This window comes from Malus domestica, chromosome 05 (genome assembly GCF_042453785.1).
Source record: "Malus domestica chromosome 05, GDT2T_hap1".
Lineage (NCBI taxonomy): Eukaryota > Viridiplantae > Streptophyta > Magnoliopsida > Rosales > Rosaceae > Malus > Malus domestica.
In genome coordinates, this window is record NC_091665.1 from 21,000,135 (window position 1) to 21,020,673 (window position 20,539).

Sequence of the window (20,539 nt, forward strand, 5' to 3'; positions counted from 1 at the left end):
TGTAGATGGTTATGGAAGTTCACTGGGGTTACGTGGAATCAGGGTTATAGAAGACTTTAGGCTGCTTGAGGGCCCAAGGATCCTAGCTCATACCCTTTGCCTCTTTCATTAGCAAGCCAACAGTTAAGACTAAACTAGATTTCAATATTAAATGCACTCTAAGCTCAACAAGTCAGACATTTAATGCTGACTTTCCCCTTCTAGCTTGCACAGACGACCAACGCACGAAAGCCATAAGGCGCGCTACTTATAAAAGGTTGGCCTAAGAAAGCCGCGCCTCGGGAAGAAGCAGAATGCATGTTTCAACAGTGCATCTACCTTATACCAAAAGGGAAATAGTAGGAGAGCTAGGGAGGAAAGAAGGGGAAAACCAAGCCACAAAAGGAGATCCATTTGAAGCCTAGAGAAGAAACCAAGAGATTCTCTAGTTGGAGGATCTATGCCTTTATAAATACAAAGCATTAGTACGTTGTAAAGGGGGGGGAGAACCACGCGAGGGAAGAAGAACGATAATGGCAAGAATGCACCACGCAGAGCAAGCTTCCTCTAAGTGTAGGAAACCGTAGTTCTTTAGAGAGAAGCCTTACTTTCATCCTGAGCCTTCCAATAATCTTCCTAAACTCCTGCAAAACCACCAAAACCATTAGAAAGCCTAGATTAGCTATTTTGATACCATATAGCTAAGAATAATTTGTTTCATGCCTATCTAGTGGGCTTTCAGCTTCCACACCATGCATCACTCGTCCAGTCATAATTTATTATGATTACTTAGTCATTCTCAGTATTTGTTAGTTTAACAAATACTCCTCAAAGTCGCCATGATCAGGGCATGAAGCATTGACCAGCGCTCAGAGAAGCACTCCGTCAGCGCCTAGGGAAACACCTCATCAGCGCCTAAGGAAACACCTCATCAGTGTCGAGGGAAACATTCCATCAACACCAAATGAAGCATCTTATCAGCACTAGAAGCACTTTAGCGCTGGAAACACTCAACGTAACACCAAACCAAGCATCCAATAGCTGCTGGAAGAAGAACAAAGTATTCCCTAGGACTTGCTTTTCCTTCGAGTGCGCTTTGGGCCTAGTCCTCACTAATTCAGAAATGGGGGACATGAAGGTTTTGACTTGTCTCTTTACAACACAAGCCCGTCACAACCTTTGACACAAAAACCCCCAACATAAATGATGACTTCATCGGGGATTAGGTCATTACTCTTGCAGTGGCTCCCTACCACAAATTTCGGATACACAAGCTGCGAAGGAAACTAAAGATAAGAACTTCCTCTTCTCAGTTTCATTTTGGTCACTTCTTTGTCAAAATAACAATACACAAGAATTGCTTATTATTCTTTTTTCTTTCTTTTTTTTTTCTCTTTTTTTTTTTTTTTTTTTTTTGCGTATGGTAAAAGCTCATTATCAAGCAAATAAAGTTTTACACGATAGCCTACATGGGCTTAGGAATGAAAAATATGGATTATTGTAGTGGTGGAAAGCACATTGCCAATGACAAGCTGTGAGATCCAGCAACATAGGGGCTCCTTGCCTTCATAGGCGTTTGATGCAAAAGCTGCAAAAGTGAATTGAAAACCTCAAGCAAAACGAATTTCGTGACAAGTCCTTTTACTGGCTTTAGAACTCATGGTACTTATGTGCCAGAAAACTCTAAAGTAAGTTCCCAGATTCAGTTGCATATCTAGCAACTCGGGGGCTCCATGACTATAAAGGAAAAAAGAGGATTCATCATGCTTAGTTCGCTTTTCCATAGCAAGATTCAAGGACAACATCATCCTCATTTCCCCTGTCATTTTCGTTCACATGCTTCGAGTTTCTTTTTGAGACATCGACACCACCATGCCATTGCCCATGCTCGACGTTCTGCATGTCATTGCTAAAGTCCAGGCCAGCGCTACTAGAGCCTCTGCCTATTACTTTCCACCATCCAAGTTGGATGAGTAAGATAAGATTTTCTCTTATCACATCTAAGATTAATTAACTGCCTTATCATGCTATCTTAAACTATTATGTTTATGTTTGCCTATATGTTGTTAACTTGTCATGGAACACTACACAAGCATATTGGTTATTCTCTTGAAAAACTCTAGTTACTTCAATTGACTCTACCTACTGCTCAATGCATATCTGAGGAAATCATCCCATTATCCTAATTCAAAAAATCAATGATAAAATGCATAAACAATATTGTACTAGGCAAAGCTAATATTTTGTTCAAGCGTACTTCATTAATTTGTCATATATATGCTTGCACACGTATTTATGTTCGACATGGATATTGTCAGGAAAAATCAAGCTTGGAATCTAGCAACGACTTGAACCATTCATGATAACATGCACTTAGGGGCTGGATATCTAATGCCTTACATCATTGCCAATTTAAAATCCTCATGCGTAGCCAATGACTTGTCTGAACTTGGAAGGACATTGACACTCGTGCTGTCGACAACCACCTACAAAGGAAATCGTTAATCGTACAAACTGAAGGAAGGTAAAGGAGAAGAAAATAACAATGGAAGACAATTACCTCCATAGGACTGTTGCCTAAATTTTCAAGGGCAACTTCCAACCCACCGAAAGAAACACCAGCACCTTCATTTTTTACTGCAACCGAGGAATGTAGAACGTAGCATGCATACCCACATCATCGACGAACATGTCCTCTACATCACCACTTTCTTTTCCACCAGTAGCCTCGAAAAAAGGTTCGGATCACCTTTTCTACCAACAATCTCAACCCTAAAAAAGGTCTAAATCGTCTTTTCCACCAAAAGTTGATGTATATTTAAACTAACCTAAATAATAGATTAATTTAAACCAAATTAAACTTGCAAGCGCACGAATCAATTGTTGAAATATATGCAAATGCAATGTCGATCCCATAGGGATTGCTTTTAATACCAATTCAACCAGCTAATTACGTGAAACTTAACTTAATTAGGAAAAATGATTGATTAATTGATTACAAAAATAATTAAAACTCCAACTTATAATCAAACTAGGAATATGAATAATGAAAACACAACGAATGAAGGTTTAAACAAATTAATATGATGAAAGCTTAAAGTCATGAATCCACCAATAACAATCATATTCCATTTTCTTCAAGCTGAGTACTATCCAATTACCATGCCAATATTTAAGGTGGTTCATTCTAAAATATGAATTAATCCATAATCAGGCGTCCACTCATGTGTCTATACATGACAACTATACCCTATTGGTTAGGCATACAGTTAAACACATAAAAAGCGATTAAGAACTGAAGAATCATGTCAACCAAGTAGGACTAGATTGATATTGGTCATCGTCACTAGTTTTTCTACTCTTCTTAACCATAGTTCCAATAAATCTAATTGATTGATCATCCTCTTAAATTTATCTAATTATCTAGAAACAAGTTCACCATGATGGCCAGTCACAAGAACATCTGAAACTAGAATAAATTAAACACAAAGATTAAGAATTAAACATGGCATGTAATCAAACAATAATCAACAAGATACTTCAGAAATAATCACGTCATGGTTTCATCATAAACCTTAGAAAAGTAGTTTAGTTACACATGGTCATAATAAAAATCACAAAAGAAGTCATGGAAGAAGATAAAACCCGAAAAAAAATGGTAAAAGCACGCTCAGCTTCCCTCCTACACTTTGGACGAATTTTTTGTCTTAAGTCCCCCTTTGAGATAGCTTAGGGCACTATAAAACCCTAAAAATTCTAGTAGAAACTCTCCTAAAAGAAAACAATTTCTTAAATAATCAATGAAAGAAACTAGGAAAGAATCTTTCTTGGCTTGGGAAACACGCCATCTGACTTGCATGCCAAATTTGAGGTCGATTTCTCTTCTGTAAAATTCTGTAAAAATATGGGAAATGTAGCTTTATCTCTTATGTTTCCAATAATATATCGCACTTTACTAGGAAAAATCGGGAAAGCCTTCAAATCATCATTCTCCTACGGCTGCGCAGTTCTGACAGGAAAACAACTTCTACTGGATTAACTTTGAAAACTGGAACGTTTGGCTTCATGGAAAATTATGAAATGTATACACAACGATATTCAGCCTCTTAGCTTCCTTTTTCAATTGGCCTTGAATCAAAACTCCTTTGAAAAGCCGAATTATCAACAAAAATGTCCTATGTGTGCAGATTGGCTGAAACTAAGAAAAGGAAAGTAAAAAGGTTTTTTTAAGACCAATTCGTTAACAAAACATAGGGATAAATGATATGAAATAATAAAAAATAATGCACTTATCAAAAGCCTCAGCCTTGGAAAGGATCTAGATCACATTTTCCAACATCAGCCTTATCCCCGAAAAAGGTCTGGATCGCCTTTTCCACTAGGAGCCTTAGCCTTAGAAAGGGCCCAGACCGCCTTTTCCACCAACAACCTTAGCCTCGGAAAGGGTCTACATCACCTTTTCCGCCAGCTGCCTCACCCTTAGAAAGTGCCCAGGAAATGCCATTATCCCTTGCATCAGAATTAATGCTCGCATTACTATTTTCCACAGACCACTAAGCCTACCATCTAACATTCTACTCCAAATCCATGCTTACCTCATTGCCACATAACATATCCTTGAGCCATCATGCTTACCTCCATTTCCTTGGTGATTCCATATACCATTATCCTCTATCCAAAGTTCCTTATATTTTGCCCTTCCAACCACTACATACTCATTTGAATTGCTTGCCATCACCATCATCTATCTAATTCTCATGAAGGAAATCCCATTGCACGTCCGGAAATGTTCCAAGCAGAACAACTTCTTTTCCCAGCCACCAAAATATTAGTTTCCGGCCAGCATTAGCCCAGTATAATTCCCTACATGGAACTAACATTTCATCAAGCATCCAAAAGAAGCCAGAACCCCACGCATCAAGCGAACGCAAAAATTACAACATGTGAAGCCTAACAATGCAAATCAATGCCAAGCCTAACAATGCAAAATCAATGCCAAGTCTAACAATGTCTAACAATGCAAAATCAATGCCAAGCCTAACAATGCAAAATCAAGCCAAGCAAGGAAAACTTTTAAAACAATCAAGCTAATCAATGCCAAGCAAGTCAAGCCTTCCTAGCACGCTCTGCTTCCCTTAGGAAACTGGCCTAAACATACCCACTTTCCCCAGGGAAACACACTGGCCAAATCCTCATCATTGTGTTGGAAGTACTTAAGACACAAACAAACAACAAATCAACAGTTTTTGTTTTTCAAACTTTTTCCAATTTTTTTTTCAATTTTCTTTATTTTTGATTTTAATATGAAAAGAATTGAACACAATTTAAAATATTTGAACAACAACATTATTAGTGATAGGTGATGGAAATTGAAAAAAACTCGAGCAAAGCAATATGTTTTACCCCTTCTCCCAAGTTATACCAAACATTGTCTTCAATGTTTCAAAAATAAAAGTCAATCAAAAAACCAATAAAAGACATACTAGCAAACAAGACTCATAAAATAAGATAACCATGGAAAGTAAACACAATAAAAGAAAAGGGTAAAAGAAAGCAAATCCGATTATAAAAGTCAAAAAATTGTATTGTCTTTATCTTTGAACACATGGGTTACCTGTCAAGAAGCGTTTTCTTTAACGTCTTCCAGCAAGACGATAACTCTAATCAAACTTCATCAGGGTCTATAGCATGGAGTGGTATATCCTCCGCAAAATTCTTTTTAAAATTTTCATGTATTTGATCTTTGAGCAGAAGGTGATACTTCAAATGATTAGGTAATGATTTATGTTAAGACCTAGCTACGTCTTCAGAGATTGTATAGAGAGAAAGTAGAAATAGAATACCAAATACAATTTCATTGACTTTTTATCTTTTGTTACAAACTACTATATGTAGTAAGTTTCCAACTCTTTCCAGAAACCTATTTGAGGATGATAAAACAAAGCTCAAACCTTGCAATTGAAAAAACTTTTTCCAGAATTTACTCATGAACACCGGATCTCTGTCACTCGTTATAGATTATGGTATACCATGTAGTTTGAATATGTTGTCAACAAAAAGTTGAGCAACTAAAGAAGCTGTATAAGGATGATTTATTGCAGTGAAATGTGCATACTTAGACAAACGATCCACAACTACCCAAGTCATAGTTTTACCTCTGTATGGTGGAAGACTAATCATAAAGTCCATTGAAATATCATACCATACTTTAGCTGGAATTCGTAGTGGCTACAAGAGTCCAGGTGGAGACAAAGTCTCATATTTATTTTGCTGACATATAGCACAACTAGCCCATCTATTTTTTATGTCTTTCTTCATACCTTCCCAGTAAAATGACCTGGAAATCCTCTTGTAGGTCTTTCAAAAACCTTCATGATCAGCTTAGGACTTGGGTGAAACTCAGCAAAAACCTTATCCCTCAAATAACTCAATGGACTCAACATAATTCTATTTTTTTACTTTAAGAAACCATTATCAATATTGAACCTCAAAGTGCCAATAGGAGCATCATCAGACTTAGATTGTACCGCCTGCTAACACTACTACAAAAAAGACTATCACCGACAAACCAAAAACTGACAAGAACTCCAATTTTTGTCGGAAATTTGATAAAAATCTGACATAAAACTATGCAATGTCGGATTGGAATAGCAACACCATTGCTAGCATCATGAAAGGGCTTCGATGTAGGTTTATGCGCTTAATCCGCCATGACTCAGCGTCCATAAAAACGACACCCACTATGACGTCGGCTAAAAACAACGTGATGTTCTGACATGATGGCGGTCATAACCGACGTCAACTAGCTGCTAACAAATAAAATACTCAATCTATTGTCGGTCCTAACCAACATTACCCAACATCTTGATAAATAAAATAATTATCATGCATTCCTAGACAGATGGTACAATTGATGCAAACTTCACAGATTCAATTTATTCAAGAATTCAACTAGGGTCTTTGGGTGTAGAATTTCTTGTTAAATGTATTCTATTTCATATAAATAAGGAAGTACAAATAACACTTATATAGGAGCTATTAGAGAACCGGTTACAAGATGAAGATAAAAAAACAAACAATTACATATAATACTAATTAGAGCTCCATGCTTGCATATAATACTAGCAACTGCCATGATACTTTCTCGTGCTTGCCTTTGTGGAAGACCATAGATTCTGTAGCTCCATGCTGCCATATTATGTAGCTTCATGCTGCCATGCTTGCCATCAGATCAGTGCTCTAATACTTTACTACTTCAACATTAGGGCTCTAATCTCTATAGATTAAACTCAGGCTTTATACTTTTCAAAAATTATGGATCTGCGATTTCCAGTGTCGTTGCTCTTCAGATCCAAAATGAACATGCATGAATTTTGATATGGATTTTTGAACTGCTGATCGTACTGAACAAGAACATAAAAGAGGAACTCACTGGAGATTATAGCTTTAGTGAGTCATGCATTAGACTACTTAGCATTCACATATTAATAGCTATATGGAAGGTTGTACATACATCAAGAGTTCCACTTATTCTTCCTACCTTTTCACCGCCAAATCATCCAATTAGAATAGATTTTGTTGTTATACCTTTAAATGACAGATCTAGAATGGAGATAACTCTGTGGTGGTTTTTCCTTGAGATACGATTTGGGGCTGTACCAGTGGTTGCATCATCTTTTTTTATTATTTTTTATTATTTTTTATTATTTTTTTATATAGATCTCAATTCCCTGCGAAAGAAACAACACAAGCATGAAGAGTTGAAATTTTTTTTCTTGTATGGTATGTTTCAATCCGTGAACCTGAGTGCATGAATCGACAAGGGAGGGTGAGAAGTTTACCTCTGAGTACGTCAGCACCAAGATCGGTGCTGCTACCCTTCTAGTAATGCAGTAAATCCATGGCTGTGAGGTCTTATGGGTTGATGATGGAAGATTAAGGTTAGGTTTGCAGAAACGGAGGTTAGGGTTTGAGAAAATGTGGAGAGAGGAGCTGCGGTTTTAGGGTGTGCATGGAAGAAGGGAGAGATAAATGAGGGAGGTTAGCCTCTGGGCTCGAGGTGAAGCCTCTTGAAGAGGGAGACTGACATCCTCTTTTTCGTTTAAAAATATGGGGGGAAATATCCCGCCCAAAATTTTGTCATGCAAGATAAGTATTTAAAAAAAATAGAAACACCAACATGTCGGCTACAACCAACATGAAGTTTTAAAATATTTAAAAAATATTTATTAGGGTAGGGTAGAAGCGACATGAGTTTCGTTTTTACCGATATTAACTTTATGTCGGTTGAAAGCGACATAATTTTCTATTTATACGACACCACCATTTAAAAATATTAAAAGCTATGTCGGTTATAAGCGACATAGACAATTTATGTCGCTTATACCCGACAGTAATTCCGACACCATGTAGGGAGGGTGTCGGAAATGTCTTATCCACCAGTATTTTGTATAAAACCGACACCAACCACCGACACAATAAGCCACTTTTGTAGTAGTGTAAGACTTAGCAATTATCCAAGTGCCTTTCTCAATGTGCCTTCTTAAGTCATCCAACCAAGAAAAGTAAGGGTAGGAAATGGCATTGAGTGCACCTGAATTATTAGAATTACCAACATCAGGAAGCATTATGGATAATGCATCAGCAACTTGATGATCACATCCCTTCTTGTACTGTATTTCATAGTCAAAACCAAGTAACTTGGTGACCCATTTTAGTTTATATTAAGAGCAACATTTTTTCTTCTATTGGTAATGAAGTGATAATGCAGCATTTTCAAAATATGAAAATGTGTCGTGGACAGTTGTGACTTGTATTGTTATTTGTTCTATAAATTATGAATGATGAAATTATGGTTTAATTTTTAAGGTTATTATGGAACTATGGTTTAATTTTTAAGGGTATTATATATCTAAAAAATGTATGTGAACTTTTACATGTGACCCTCCAAATAATTTTTCATGGATCCACCACTGATTGAAACCCAAAAAATCATTGTCATTTCCGTCCCAGACCTGCATCGAACTGCTGACACCGTTGCACCACTCGCCTGCCACACCCACAATCAATCCATTTCCTTTTGAATGATCTTCTGTCATTCCTCCATTAGTATCTTGCACGTGGTTCTCACAGGTAGGACTAAGATGGTCATTTCATCATTTCCATTCCATCCCTTCCATTGATCTCCTTTCAGAACGATGATGATGGCCACAGCCGCACCGCCAAACTTGTTGTCGATGTCTCTTCTTCCTCGCCACGAAAACAAATCAAATTTTTTCAGACCCTCAAATGGTTACATCTTCCTCAAACCCTCCTCTAAAACCCCTATGTTATCTCCAAATTCGGGCCTTTCTCGTGCCCAATTTCACGTCTCCGACTCTCTCGCCACAGCCGCCATCACCAGTGTTGCGGACAAGAACGCCAAGATTAACAAGTACTGCGAAATGGGTAATCTGAAATCTACCATGGAAATGGTGTCGGGGGCTCAAAAATCTGAACTTGGCTTGGAGGCTTACTGCTTCGTTATCGAGCTATGTGTTGGAATGATGTCGCTGCAAGACGGAAAAAGGTTCACTCAATTATCTGTGACAATGGTGTGGAAGCTGATGGGCAACTGGGTGCAAATGACCATCTTAGTGTTACCCATGAGACCCACCTGCAAGCTATCTTCTGAATACCTTATGACCACGGGAACCATTTATCCGATTAGGCCTATATCAAAAGCTTTCTCGCTTCATTTCTCTATATCATGGCATGTCTTATCCTAAAATGAACAGCCATCATCATCCGTTATCACAAATATGAGGCTAATCACCTATAAGTTAAGTCAAAAAAAAGTTTTGAAATTTTTTGAAATTTTTGTCTTAGCTTTTTGTGTTGATCTTAAATTTGGTGTTAAGTATCTCAAATAGTAGTGGAAAATCGGAGTAGATCTCTCTCCACACCCACCCTTTGGAACAGATTTTCTATGCTGGATTTCTTGAATGTCATCTCTTAATTTGTCTTGATTTTGAGACCAGAGAAAATAGAAAGGTGGAAAAGGAAAAGGAAGGTGGAAAAAACATTTGGTACCTACAATTGACTTATCATCATTTAACGGTCAAATTAACAGATTGATTAACGGATGTTTGACATTGTAAATTTGTAAGTTTTTGTAAGACATTGCAATATTTTAAAGTTGTTGTATGAGATTGCAATTGCACTTAAACCTAAGGGTGCAAAATAAAATTCATCCTTACAACTATGAATCACAAATTTAACATTACAATAACTAGTTTCGAAGTCATTCCTCCATGCTAGACTTGGCAATTTCTTACACGACTTGTTAACATGACACGTAAACGATACGAAAATAACGGGTTTCGGGTCAACACGATAACTAATCAGGTCATTATCGGGTCATACGATAAGAACCCGTTAATAACCTTAATAAGTTGACACGTAGGTAACCTATTTCGACATGTTAAGAAAAAAGTTATTTTGATGATTTTAATTTTTTAAACTACTAAAAAACTTACTATAAAGTACAATAGTCTTAGCGTATATGTATATTTTGTATATTAAATATGTATTATTGTATTATTATTCTATATAAATTTAAAAAATGTAAGTTTTATTTATTTATTTATTTTTATAGTATACTATAGGCAAAGAGTAAGATTAAAAAAATTATAAAACACATTAAAAATAAAAGTATCAAGTAATTCAATAATACCAAAAACATTAAAAAGATTATACTAATTAATTTACAAAGTGTGAAAAATGTGAAAAAATATCCAAAGGGTCGTGATCACATCCTCTATACTATGCATATGGGTACATTATCATTTGAATTTTTAAAATCATACAAACCCTCATGAATAGTATTTTTAAGGGAGTTCAAAATAAATAAAATACATAATCATTAACGTACACGTCTAAAAAATGTGAAAGCATATATAAACGTGCAGGGTTTCTCAACTTTGAAACGCAACTCCCTTAATATTGCATATCCTTAAACATTTGGTATTTTATAGTAATGTACTAATGTTTTTCATTGGGCTCTTATTTTGAAGTATGTAATACTTAAAAGACAAATGTATTTTTTTTTTATGTTTTACAGTAATATTTATGTGATAATATGATATGCATGTACTAATTTAGCATTATGTTTTCTATTTTTTTTGTCAAATTATGTTTTTCAATTTCATTATTTATTGATTTAAAATATATTTTCTTTAATGTGTAACGGATCATATTATTTGATAATATTAATTGGTCGATTTTGAATCAGGTCATATTACTAACCTTTGGTACCTATTTTTTTCTTCAATCAATCGAGAGAGAGAGAGAGAGAGAGAGAGAGAGAGAGAGAGAGAGAGAGAGAGAGATCAAATTTAATATTGGAAGGTACAAACTAGTACACTGCCAAATTGGATGGGTTTGATAGTTACACTTCGAGGTCCCTAATAATGATGAATGGGCTATTAATACTGAGTGATCCAAGGGGGAATGCACATGGCTTTTTAAAGTTTCACCTTCGTACCATATATGTATACATAGGTGTGGTGGCCTTACTGGTTCATTTACTATATTAATCCACTAGGTTTTTCATCCATTACATGCATGAGCAGTGCTAAGTGTGTATGAACACGCACGTAAATTAATTCTGATCATTAATCAATGCATAAATATATTAGGATGTGTTAAACATTCAAGATCACGTTAAATGCGCAAGAGAGAGAGAGAAAGAGTGATCGAACATTTCATTCCTTTTCGTACGTTTAGCTCGTTTATATAAAGTTAATAATTATATACAACCTTATATGTGTTAATTATTATCAGATATGTGTTGATGATAGTTTCTGCGATTGTGGATAAGTTTAGCACCTATTCTTGTGCCCCGCTATTTGACCACCACATGCGTAATATACTTTACTTTGTCTTAAACATTTTTTTGAGAATATTCAATACATAAATAATAAAAGTATTACCAATTAGAGCACATTGTATAAAATGGGAGGAAGGAAAACAAAAAATTTGAAAGGGAAGATGTGAAGGAAGAGTGAAGGAAGTTAACGTTAATTGGAACTTTGGAAGTAGTACCAAAGATAAATATATGTCATCACAAGTGACCAATTTTAAAATGCAGCTTTGAAAGAGCAGTTTAGGTTGGAGTGCGTGTGAACGTGCAGACGTGTGTATATATGCGGGGAATTCTGCATATGCATATGCACACGTGCCCACATGCGTGTGTGAGTCCTTAGAGGTAAAGAGTAAATCTCTCTGCAGAATTTGAGAGAGAGAGAGAGAGAGAGAGAGAGAGAGAGAGAAGTGAATGTGGTTGCATGTGGATTCAGAAACACCCAGTCAACTGCGCCTTGCCCCAAGAAATATCTACAGTCTCCACTCATGCAGCCATGCCCTAATTAAACTTTTAATTTGTGCTTAACCTTTTTAATTATTGTGGCTTGATTCTTGAGAGTAAACAATAACTTACAAATACACCTACCTTGTGTCCTGCATTCCTTTGCAGTGTTGTATTTGGTTATGTCTAGATCTAGTCTAAATCTTATGTATTCTAATTACAAGTGAAGTAACATATAGCCAAACTACGCATATGTGAATATATCGTAAAAATTATGGACACATGGGTGATTGTTATTCATCAATTAGTATGAGTCGCATGCATGTGCAGTAAAATTCACATAAATCTATGATATATTGTTATTCACGAGTACATGAACGATTGTTTTTAGCATTATTCATCTTTGCAATACAACCAAGGTTGAGAAATCCTTCTATAAACCTGAGTAGAATTACTTTCATAACACTCTCAGTAACTCTTACTAACTCTTACTAACTCTTTTGTATGTAGTCAATCACATAGAGGTAGAAAAAGTTGGCTTATATAAGGTACTTTCAAGCGGAAATTAAGGCGCCGTAGATTCCAGGTCAAATTGCCTAAACACAGTAAACCCCGCTAACTAATAATATCAGAAAGGAGGAAAGTATCTTGAACTTGAAGAATATGTGAAATTATTAGTTCAATATAACATGCAGAACATCTTTACAAGGACCACAAGATTGCTCGAAAAATCTCATACTTAAAAACTCCCATGCCCGATCCAATCAAGTTAATGTCATCACCACCAACGATGAGAGAGAGAGAGAGAGAGAGGCAATGACTAGTACTGATATGAAGGGATAGGTGTCCATATACTGGTCGAGGAAGGGGAAATGGACGTGTACCCAGTTATGTTAAGAGGGTACACAGTGCCTAGCTGTCTTAGCATGTGAAGGGATATTGTGCCTCTCTTATTTCATATTTTTCGTTCTTTCTTTCTAGCTATTTCTCTCTTTTAATTTTAATCTCTCTCTCTCTCTCTCTCTCTCTCTCTCTCTCTCTGTCTCTCATTCACCCACTATAATCCTCCTCCCAACTGGCATTTTTGATTCATTCTCACAAAGAGCTGAATGGGGAAAATAGGTGAGTCAGAGTCGGTACAAAACAAGTCAAATTATTCATCTTTTTCCTTTCTTTTTAAATTCACTCCACACTCTCCTATATGTTTACATAACTTTTGGTGTGTGAAGTCCAAATATAGAGAGACACATTCCACAAGTCCTCCATTGAGATATACCATATATCAATATCTACTTAATTAACTAGACAGAGATTAGAGAGAGAGAGAGAGTTGTTGATATTCCTCTATATTATTTACCTATATGTCTCTCTCTTTGTGTTATATTAAAAGGAATCGAAACCATTTGAGATTATAGTTTGTGAAAGGGGGAGAGTAGAAAAATGAATGTGTTTGCCTCAGAATGCAGTAGTGGTTGTGAGTCTGGTTGGACTGTATACTTGGAGCACTCTGATTATCTTTCTCATATTCCAAGTGCTTCACGAAGCAGAGATATGAATGGAAAGAGAAAGTCCGATTTTTGTGATATACAAGTTGATGAGGAGCCGGATGATGAAGAAGAAGATCAATCAATGGTTTCTGATGCATCTTCTGGGCCTCCACATTTCAATGAAAATGAGGTCCACTTTGATGAAAACAATAACAATAATAATAATGGGTGTTCTTATCCTCCTCAAATATCCAAGGATGCAGAAAATTTGAAGATTGGAGGAAAAAGGAAGCAAAGAAATAATATCAAAGGAAAAGGTAGGCGCTCGTGTGGTGACCAACAACAACAGCAATCTTTTTTAGATGACACTGCTAGCTCTCCTGTCTTCAACTACTCCAAGGTAATTAGTATTTAACTAAGAGACTGACTATAATATTCACATGCATTTAACACAATCATCATCTAACGGTTAATACTTGAAGTGATTATATGTATTTTACACAATCATCATTTGACCGTCAAAATGGTGATGTATTAAATACATATAAGTATTGTGGCCAAAATTATGTTAAATTTTATCAACATGCACTGATGTATCCATTAATGTGAATGGGTTTTTATCATATTTGATGGGGTCCTGAAATTTTTGCAGAATAACTTCATTGGGTCAAATAATCAAGCTTCTGGAAGCAGTGTTCTGGATTATTCACAAGATTTCTCATCTACACATTTTCGGGTACTTGTTTTCGTTTTTTGCTTAGTTATTGTAAAATTTGTGTTTTTTGGGTTTATGGTTTAAAAAGATTAATAAAAATATTAAGTTCTTGCAGGGGAGATCTGGATACCAAGACCTGCAATTTGGTTTCTTACAATCTAGTAATCCATCTGGAAATAACCAGTGAGTCCTCATTTGTTTTCTTCTTCCTTGAAAAACATTATTACAATTTATGCATTAGTTTACAATACATTGCATTCCTTAATTTCCTTGTGTTCTTTAAACTGAATGAGCTTCTTTCTTGACATGTAGGTGGTTTCAAGGGTAGCTACGGAATGGGAACGAGATACAAGGGAAAGGTTAAGGGAAAAGGGAATCTTCTGCTCTTTGTATTTCTACTAGCTACATGATTATATGGCAGCTGCTGCAATAGTTGCTAGCTCTAGTAGAAGGGAATGGTGGGATCTATAGGGATTTGGATCCTCTCTGAGGCAACTGGTCGGATCCTCTTGATCAGTGTTCGTGGACTGTTGGATTTTTACTCAATGACTACAAATAGGGAGGTCCTCTAAAAATTATAATAATTGTAGCCGTTAGATAAAAATTCAACAGTCTACTAACACTGATCAGGAAGATCCGACCAATTGGCTCGGAGAGGATCCAAATCCGGATCTACAGAGGCTGCAAAAGTTGGATGGAATTGGATCTCGAAAGGGATCTTGCATGTTCCTTTTTCTTTTTCATTTCTTTTCTATTTTTCTTTTACCTGTCAATGCAGTGGGAAAGGTGGTGCAAATGAGGTGACCTCTTTCCCTACCACCTTTTCAACAAATTAGAAAAGGGCTAAGCTTTTTTATTTAGGCAGTCTATGTGTATCCAATGCAGCACTTAATCTTTTCGAAATAAGTTATGCACACTCATTTTCTTTTTAGGTACATTTATGTTATTTTCTGTTCATTGATTCTTATTTGCATTATTCAACTCAAATATCATAAATAAATTAAAGTGTACATGAAAATACAAAGAGTGCGAGAATTATTGTTCTATATTTTTGTGTATCCTCATGCTATTTTACCATGCCATTGCATTGCAGTGCCTAAAATGTCTCCAAGTTTTCTTATTCCATAACTTAAGGAAAACCAGAAGTCAAAAAATGGTTGTTTTCATAACAATTAAATGAGAAAATTTGAGGTTTAATATCGTGAGTTCTTACTACTATTTGGATTTGAGTTTCTTTTCCAAATTTGTCAACAGCCATTATTCCCCCACCCAATTCATGTACTTTTTCAGCATAACAAAGAAGATAGATGTTTCCAATAATTAATTAAACCAGTTAAATCAAATAGTAAGGACAAAAATAAAGAATTCACCTATCTCTTTTGCCTAGTACACAAATTACATGATGAAAAAGGCTAAATCATCATCACATTTATTAGGTGGGATTTCCTTATCAAATCTGCATTTTAGATAAAGCTTTCAATCAATCTATCCAGATCGTAAAACCAAAATCTTGGAAAAATATAAAAAATAAAAACTTTAGGCATTAATAAGGACAAGACCCTTGATGTCCCTAAAGTCCAGACAAATGCTCCATCCATGCATGAATAATCATATACTTGTGCCCTCGTAAAAATTTTAGGGCTTAGAATGCATATGAAAATCCAGACAGGATGATGTATAGTGTAATGGGTGATGGGCAGTCTGATCAGAGTATAGAATGCACATGAAAATCCAGACAAGATGATGTAGGTGCAGTTTGGGATTAAGGTGATTAAAAAAAAGGTTGGTATGAAAAAAAACTGGGAGTTTCTCAGTTTTTTTTGTGTTTGGTAAACATTTAGCTTTAGCTTTTTTTTTCACAGTTTTGGGTAAAAAAAGGCCAAGCTGCAAAACCTAGCTTTGAAAAACCGGTTTTTTTTCACATCTGTTTTGCATAAAAGTTTACTAAACACTATAATACTGTTTTTTTTTTTCAAAAGCATTTTTACAAAAAAGTTTACCAAACACTCTACAGCTTTATTTCACAGCCGCTTATTCTCATAGCACATCAAAAACAACTTTTTTTTCAAAACACAGCAATACCAAACTAATTCATAGTGTAATGGGTGATGGGCAGTCTAATCAAAGTACAGAAAAATGAGGGATGGAAAGGCCAAACTAAAATGTTGGAATATTGATATGCTTTTTTTCCATGAATTTTTCTCTAAAGGCCAGGGAGACCCTGCCTGAGATCTCCCTGACCGAATGGAACACGCCCCCATCTTGTTTAATGTGTGCTTCTTTATCTCATTTGGAAGGATCCCTTTAATTTGTTATTTACTATTTTAAATACTATTTGTTGATGTAATTTTGCACACTCCCAGCTTGTCTGCTGTGAAGCTGTCATTGGACTTTATGTCATGACAATTATGTGTCATTCCTTGGCATTCTTTATTCCCTAAAATCCAATTCCTATTGGAATAAAAACTTTGTTTCTATTCAAAAGTTTGAAAGAGGATAAAGATAAAATGGAACTTGGGAATTTAGGATGTCAAAGTTGTCAAAATTCCAAGTCTTACCCACATGATGTTTTGGATTTTTAAAATTTGGGGTTTCAGTAACGGGAGTCTTTCATGCAGTCAATCGAAACCCAAAAAGAAAGGAAAGAAACATATAATAAAAGGAAAATTGATGAAAATGACTTGAAAACTTTGAATTTTAACGATAAGGATAAAATAAAGGGTAAAATGAATAGTATTATAATTGACTTTTTATTGTAAAAATGTGGTTTTTCGTTAAAGTGAACAGTACTTGAAGCTTTTTGTTAAAGTTCCCTAATAAAAATAAAAGGAAAACTGATGAAAATGATTTGAAAACTTTGAGTTTTAAGATAAAATAAAGGGTAAAGTGAATAATACTAAGATTGACCTTTTAGTGTAAAAATATGGTTTTTCGTTAAAGTGAACAGTACCGGGAGCTTTTCGTTATAGTTCCCAATAATAAAACAAAGAATGCAGATTGAATGCTTACAGTTAATGAGCTATTCTTGCTTCATTATAAATTACAAACTGACACATACATAAGTGATTATAAAACAACAAAATAAAAAGTTATGCACTTTTGTCAAATTGTAATTTGTCTGTAAGAAGTATCAAGTTCAATTATTATTCTAAAAGAATATCCAGCAATTTAAAGCAATTTAAAGTCAAAGATATATATAGCGATCATGGAAGAAAATGCCGATATTATCGGCGAAATATCGCCGATAATATCGGTTTTGGGAGAGAAGGATATTTTAACACATATCCAATGAGTTTTCGTCCAAATATCGCGATATTACCGATAATATTGTGAGATGAATCGATAATATCATCTCTCGAACAGCTGAGTCAACCCGGATGGGGGCGAGTCGAACCGGTTGAACATGCTCAACTCGTGGTCGTACATGACCTTCTTGGTGGGGTTAGAGAGGACTTTCCAGGCCTTGAAGACCAGCGGGAAGGCATAATCAGGGAAGCGATTCTGGTGGGGGTTCAGCAGAAGAGCGAGTCGACGGTACTGAGTCGCGACGATTTCGAGGTTCTGAGTGTACTGGGCGAGTTGGAGAATAGCGTACCAGTCGGGCTGTTGGTTTTGGTTGTTGATCTGGGATTCAATGGCGAGAAGAGTGTCGGCACGGCAATTATCTGCTCGGTGGCCTCGAGCCTGGGGTCAGTCTCTCGGGCTCGGATCGCGAAAGTCTTGGTCTCCTGCAAGTCATGCGCCGACAGTAGCTTCACGGCGCTCCGCTTCCGCCCTCGCCCTGTTGGTGTTGAAATTGAACTCCATTTCTCTCTCTCTTCTCTCTCTCTCCCCTTTCTGCCTTTCTTGGTTTTCGGTGAAGTTCGGACAGAGTAGAAGGGTGGGGGAATTTTGGGTGGACGAAAGAGGACCTGGGTTGTGACTGAAATGATGGAGATTGTTTGGTGGTGGGGTGGGAGAATGGGAGGTGCAGTAGGGGTATTTTGGGAGAATGGAAGATTGTTGTTGTTGAGGGTTTTGAGCACACTTGGACTCGGTTAATGGATTGAGATTTTAAAGCAACGGAACTGCTACCCTTCAACACCTTGACCACCATATCACTTATGTTTTCGTGAAAATATGCTAAAATATTTATATATATGGTTTTGTTTTGAATTCTTTTTGCAAGAAACAAATTTGCATATGACAGCTTGCTATATAATCCACTTAAATCAGTTAAATTCATCATGCAATGCATTTTCTTCCAATTTTTTGTGATAAACTAATAGATAATTGACTAAATAAACATCCTACAAAGTTTCCATAAAAATTTCCAAGTTTTTCTTATAATTTCCGTGGTTTCCATGTAATTTTTATCGATATCGATATTATCCTGATATTTCCATCGATATTTCCGTGTTTTCGGACTACCGATATTTCCGATATTACCGATATTTTCTTCCTTGATAGCGATGGCTAGTCATGTTTTGCCTCACTGCATTCCATAGTGATGGCTAGTCATGTTTTGCCTCACTGCATTCCATCATATTGCAGAAAAGCATAAGACAACTGGATAAGATTAAAAAAAGATATGGGGGAAAACACCATTTGCCCTTCCAACCACCTACAAGACAAAACCTCCAATTCCTGCAAACATATTAGAATAGAGGGGGAAAGGAAAGTAGGGAAGGGTTTTGTTGTTTCTTGTTGTGTTGTAACATTGAGTCCCAGCTGCCTCCAGTGCCATTTAATTTCGAGTGTTCCCAATTCGTAAGACCTCTGTCTCAGCAGCTCTTATCGTCTCTTCCATGGATCTGCATGTCCTGCATGATAAATTATGAATTAGTCAGAAGGTACCTGCACCTGCAGCTATAGGAGCAATGCAAAGATCTACCTTCTTAGAATTATAGAGATCTTGATCGATGTATACAACTCAGATAGAAAGTGAAAGGTTTTCATCCTAGCAAAAGTTCTTAATTATTACACCCAATTATAGGGGTTGAGAAACAAAGGTGGTAGATTTACTGCAAATATGTTCGGGGTTCGGCCAATGTAAACTTTACTGTGTACTTGCCCAATACCATATTTTTGAGGTTTTTTTAGCCAAAATGGTCTAGGAGATTTGCCCAACTCCTCAATTTAGTCCCTAAGATTGTGCACCATCAATATTTTGGTCATTTAGTGAAAAATTGTGTTAAATAATGATCAAAATAACAAAATAACACTCTATGATAAACAATAGGCCCAAATGATTTGACAAAAATTGAGGGTATTTTTATCATTTTATCATTATTTTATGAAGATTTTTCAAGGAATGACCAAAATGATTGATTGTAGACAAACGCAGGGACCAATTTTATCAATTTCAAATCTCAGGGACCACAGTAAGAAGTTATGCAAATCTCAGAGACCATTTTAATTAAAAATCCTAAAAAATATTCAAATTCGAATTTTATTCCGTACTATAAAAAACGAAAAAACAAAAACCTAATATGTACAATCTTAGTATCATACTCCACACCAAAAATAAGAACTGAGCTTATAAAAAGTATGAAAGAAAATTGCAGTTACCACCGGGACATTTTTTGTGCATTTACCATCAATAATGGAAATATGTTAACAAATCAAACTAAGGGAAAGAAGAAAAACTTATCCTAAACGCATATTTTCATCCTATTGACACAAAAGAAAGAATAAGTCTCAAATTGTCAAGACAATTACATAAACTAAAGGGCTACATCTTAGAAGAGGCGAATGTAAAAAGACCTAATCTTGAAAGAAAGCAATCTTGTAAAAGTCTATATTTGGAATTTTACTAAATATAGGAATGATATGAAATAGAAAATGAATAGCAGATAGCTTGGGCCTAATATCGTTGGGGAGGAAATTGTAGCAATAATCTCTCAAATTTAACCTAATTGGAGCAATGGTCCCTCAACTAAAAATTCATGATTATTGGTCTCTTAACTCTTCAAAACGTGCAACTATAGTCTTTTTTGTCAACTCCATTAGAACTTTCATCAAAATAAGCCA

At 35.8% G+C, this 20,539-nt stretch overlaps 1 protein-coding gene across 2 annotated transcripts; it reads left to right on the forward strand.

Annotated features, from left to right (window-relative positions):
* The first annotated feature begins 13,597 nt into the window (after positions 1-13,597).
* LOC114824829 (protein SOB FIVE-LIKE 5-like) lies at positions 13,598-15,464 on the forward strand. 2 transcript variants are annotated; one of them, XM_029102143.2, is made up of 4 exons: positions 13,598-14,212; positions 14,465-14,548; positions 14,634-14,710; positions 14,840-15,464. In XM_029102143.2, exons 1-4 carry the CDS (start codon positions 13,766-13,768, stop codon positions 14,853-14,855), a joined length of 624 nt encoding a protein of 207 aa, XP_028957976.2. In that variant the 5' UTR covers positions 13,598-13,765; the 3' UTR covers positions 14,856-15,464. The 2 variants fall into 2 exon arrangements, with proteins under 2 accessions (XP_028957976.2, XP_028957977.2); XM_029102144.2 differs by having other exon boundaries at positions 13,628-14,212; positions 14,643-14,710.
* The last annotated feature ends 5,075 nt before the right edge of the window (positions 15,465-20,539 follow it).

Coding starts and splice junctions, on each gene's coding strand:
- LOC114824829 (XM_029102143.2), top strand. CDS start 13,766: ATGAATGTGTTTGCCTCAGAATGCAGTAGTGGTTGTGAGTCTGGTTGG. Junction 14,213..14,464: donor CTGTCTTCAACTACTCCAAG/GTAATTAGTATT, acceptor AAATTTTTGCAG/AATAACTTCATTGGGTCAAA. Junction 14,549..14,633: donor TCTCATCTACACATTTTCGG/GTACTTGTTTTC, acceptor AAAAATATTAAG/TTCTTGCAGGGGAGATCTGG.